Genomic DNA, 4,221 nt, shown 5'->3' with positions numbered 1-4,221 from the left:
ATCACATAATTTAAAGGAGCAAATTTTCTTGACAACTTTGTCATAGCTTTCTGTATATACTTGTCTTTCATATGGTGCCAATAATTTCTTCTTATTTTTTTAGGCCCAATTATATTTTGCTAGTGGAAATTTTTTTTTTTTTTTTTTGAGAAGGAAATATCGTTAACTTTATTAAGAAACACCAGCCATATTAGCTAACACAAAAGAAACAAAGGGTGGTGGGACAAACTTCATCCACACCGAAAAATCAAAAATACTTATGGAATGTCTTACTAGATTATGCGCTACTTTATTACCTTCTCTCTTTACATGAAAGTAGAGTAATTGATTAAACAAGCTAGCATTACATCTGATGTCCTCAATTAATAGACCAAAGGATGACAGGTAAGGGATGTTATTTTTCAAAGCATTTGACAACACCTAAGAGTCTGTTTCTAGAATTGTTTGAATAAAGCCCAACTCAGCTGCAAACTCCAGGGTTGTTAAGGTGGCCAATGCTTCAATCTCCAAGGGTGTATACTGCTGTGGCAGAAGTTTGGACATTGAAGCCATGACTGAACCATTGTTGTCCCTAATCATGACACCAATGCCCATTTTTTCTGCTCCTTAAAAATAGCTCCATCACAATTGATCTTCATCACATCTGGATTTGGAGGACGCCACTTAGCCCAAACTGAAGTGAGGTTAGGCCGAGTGATGATAGGCATAGGTTGGGTCATTGCAAACTCAGCCACACGCTCCTTTGCTGACGACAGAATCTGATGGAGATTTATGTTCTGTTGGCTCATACGCACCTGGTTCCTTTGTGTCCAGATTAACCACACCGAAGTAGAGAATAGCTCCAAGTTGTGATCAGTTATAATGAGCCATGAAAGCAACTCTTTAAAATCCACAAAGGTGTGTCTTCTCCAGTAATGTTGAAACGGTTCTTCTTCCCACACCAGGTCCAGTTCACCACAAGTCCAGAGAGCATGTAGAGCTGATTCAGGTAATTGATTGTAGCAGTCACATATCGGATTTTCGATGATAGTTTGCCTCACCAATTTATCCTTAGTTGGCAACGAGTTCCTGCAAGCCCTCCACACCAAATTCTTGATTTTGTTCAGCACCTGAAGGGACCAAAGTGTCCACCACAATACCTTATCATGCTCCCTTTGTTCTTCATCCCACTTGATCTATTCTTCAGCTTTCAAAAATTTGTAACCAGACTTACTAGTATAGACTCCATTGCTAGTGAATAGCCAAAATAAGGTGTCCTCTGCCTCGCATCTAAAGAGTGGAATCGATTTGATCAATTTAGCTTCCTCAGGGGTGAATACACCTTCTATTAGACAATGATCCCACTGCCTTATGTCTTCCTTAATCAAGACCTCCACCTTAGCATCAGCCATTGATTCCACACAAGGGGATTGAACTTGTGGCATGTTTTTTCTTGGCAACCAGTTATCTTGCCATATACCCACTGTCTTCCCATTCCCAATTCTCCATTGGCAGCCCTAAGTAATATGTCCCTTCCATGCAAGATGCTATTCCACGCATGAGAGTCGCTACTAGAATGTTTAGCCTCCATAAAGGTACAATTTGGAAAGAAGCGCGCCTTGAAGACTTTGTGCAACAATGAGTCCGGGTTTTTCAATAACCTCCATGCTTGTTTAGCTAACAAGGAGTCATTGAACATAGCTATATACCTAAACCCCATACCACCCTCCAATTTTGACTTAGTTAGTTCCTCCCACTTCAAGCAATGGATCTTTCTTTTTTCTCCTCTTTGTCCCTACCAAAATTTCTTGATCATGGTTTCAATTTCATGGCAAAGACCCAAAGGTATTTTGAAACACCCATAGCATAAGTTGGGATGACTTGTATTACCACTTTAATGAGCACCTCACGACCGGCTTGAGATAAGAGTTTCCCTTCCCAACCTTGCAATTTTCTCCACACCTTCTCTTTGATAAAATTGAAGTCTTCTTTCTTTTTTCTACCCACCAATGATGGCAGCCCAAGGTAATGCTCAAAATGCACAATTTCTTGTACACCCAAGGCAGCCATGATTTCTTGTTTGGTTGCTTCCGTGGTTCACTTGTTAAAGAAAATGGTTGTTTTGTGTTTGTTTACCTTTTGGCCCGACTCCCCTTCATACTTCTCAAGGATATCAATGATCTTCCTACATTCATCACCACTTGCCCTACAAAAGAGGAGGCTATTATCTACAAACAATAAATGTGTTAGTGTTGGGCCTCTCCAACAAAGAGGGAAGCCCTTGATTTCTCCCATATTTGCTGCTTGTTGGATTAGGCCATGGAGACCTTTGGTGCAAAGTAGGAAGAGGAAAGGTGATAATGGGTCACCTTGGCAAATACCTCTAGTGGGTTGGATAAAACCTTGAGGTTCTCCATTGATCAGAATGGAGTAAGAGACTAATTTTACACATGCCATGATTAATCCTATCCACCTCTCATTAAAACCCATCTTTCTCATAACATTTTCAAGGTAACCGCATTCCACCCGGTCATATGCTTTGCTCATATCCAGTTTAATAGCCATATACCCAATTTTCCCCTAACCCATATTTTTCATGCTATGTAGAGATTCAAAAGCCACAAATATATTGTCATAAATCAATCTATTTTTGGTAAAAGGCTGATTGGTGCTCAGTGATGATTGTGAGCAGAATATTTTTAAGTCTATTCGCTAGAACTTTGGAGAAAATTTTATAAAGGACATTACATAAGCTAATTTGGCGATATTGAGTGACAAATTCAGGGTTTTTAATTTTTGGGATCAAAGTAATGAAGGTGTGATTTATTGGGTGAGGAATTGTACCTTTATTAAGCCAAGATAGGACTGAGTTTGTTACATCCCTATCAACCAACCCCCAAAGTGCTGATAAAATAAAGGTGGCATGCCATCGGGTCCTGGAACTTTGAGGGGGGCCATTTGTTTAAGGGCTTCCTTAACTTCATCCTCTCTGAAGGGAGCAACAAGGATTGTATTCATTTGGTCAGTAATGACATTAGGGATATGATCCAAGGCTGCCTTATGTGCATTCGAATTTGTGGAGGTGAAGAGGTCCTGGTAGTACTTGATCATAAGGGCTGCTATATCATTCGGATCCACTCTCCAAGTATTTGATTCATCCATAATCCCACGAATAACATTTTTTCGGAATCTCCTAGTGGCTTGGCAATGAAAGAATCTCGTATTTTTGTCTCCATTTTTAAGCCATAGTGTACGTGATCTTTGGCTCCACATGCGTGCTTCCCTATCCAGTAGGATGCTTATTTCCTCTTTGAGTGCTCTAACTCGAGTGTTCAGCCCAGTTACTTGTGCTTCTTGTTCTACTTGAATCAAAAGCTCCTTCTTCTTGGCTAGCTCTTTCCTCACATTTCCAAAAATGTTGTAGTTCCACCATTCAAGATCTCGGCCACACTTATCAAACTTTTTCAAGATATCACTATCACTAAAACTGTGGTGATAGGATGACCATGAAGCTTCCACCACTTCACCACAATGCTCATCTGATAACCACATCTCCTCGAACCTAAATAATTTCCTCCATGATGGAATCTCCAAACCTGATAGATTAATGTACAGGGGTGTATGATTTGATGAAATACAATGGAGATGGTGCACAATTGTACCTAGGAATTTAAGAAACCAGCTTGCATTGACCACACCCCGATCCAGTCTCTCCCAAATAGAGCGTCCATCTACAAAGTGCTTACTCCATGTAAATCTGTTTCCTACAAAGCCAAGATCAAGAAACCCACATTCGTCCAACACATTCCTGAATAGCTGCATTTGTCCCTGATTTCTTGTTACACCCCCAAGTTTCTCTTCCTGTCTAGCAATCTCATTGAAGTCACCTGCACACAACCATGGGGTATCGGGGTGGTGATTTAAACTTCTTAGACTATCTCACGCTTCACCACGCCTTGAAGTGTCTGGCTCACCATAAAACCCTGTGAATCTCCATTCGTTTGGGGAACCTTTGTCAATCCAGGGATGGAGCTAGGACTTGGAGTTAGGGGGCGACTCTGCTACTCGTTATGTGCGGCAGCTCTGGCCTTTGACTTGACTACTCAATCACTAAGGATTTTTGTTTAAATCTTTTTAAAGGGACAAGTTGTTTGTTTTGGGTAAAATAGGTTGACTGGGTTAATTTTTTTTAGCTTTATTATTGGTATTTTTTGTTGTTGGACTAATTTTTTTGAGCTTATA

The 4,221-nt window shown here is 40.3% G+C and overlaps 1 protein-coding gene across 1 annotated transcript; it reads right to left on the bottom strand.

Moving 5' to 3' along the window:
• Positions 1–575: 575 nt before the first annotated feature.
• LOC142617045 (uncharacterized) lies at positions 576–2,544 on the bottom strand. The gene is made up of 3 exons (XM_075789745.1): positions 2,116–2,544; positions 1,460–1,774; positions 576–1,175 (listed from the first exon to the last, which is right to left on the bottom strand). The coding sequence occupies exons 1-3, from the start codon at positions 2,542–2,544 to the stop codon at positions 576–578; spliced, it is 1,344 nt and encodes a 447-aa protein (XP_075645860.1).
• Between the last annotated feature and the right edge of the window lie 1,677 nt (positions 2,545–4,221).

Source organism: Castanea sativa, chromosome 11, assembly GCF_040712315.1.
Source record: "Castanea sativa cultivar Marrone di Chiusa Pesio chromosome 11, ASM4071231v1".
Taxonomy (NCBI): Eukaryota; Viridiplantae; Streptophyta; class Magnoliopsida; order Fagales; family Fagaceae; genus Castanea; species Castanea sativa.
Note: the sequence above shows the minus strand (reverse complement) of the source record. Positions and strands in the feature narration are given on the sequence as shown.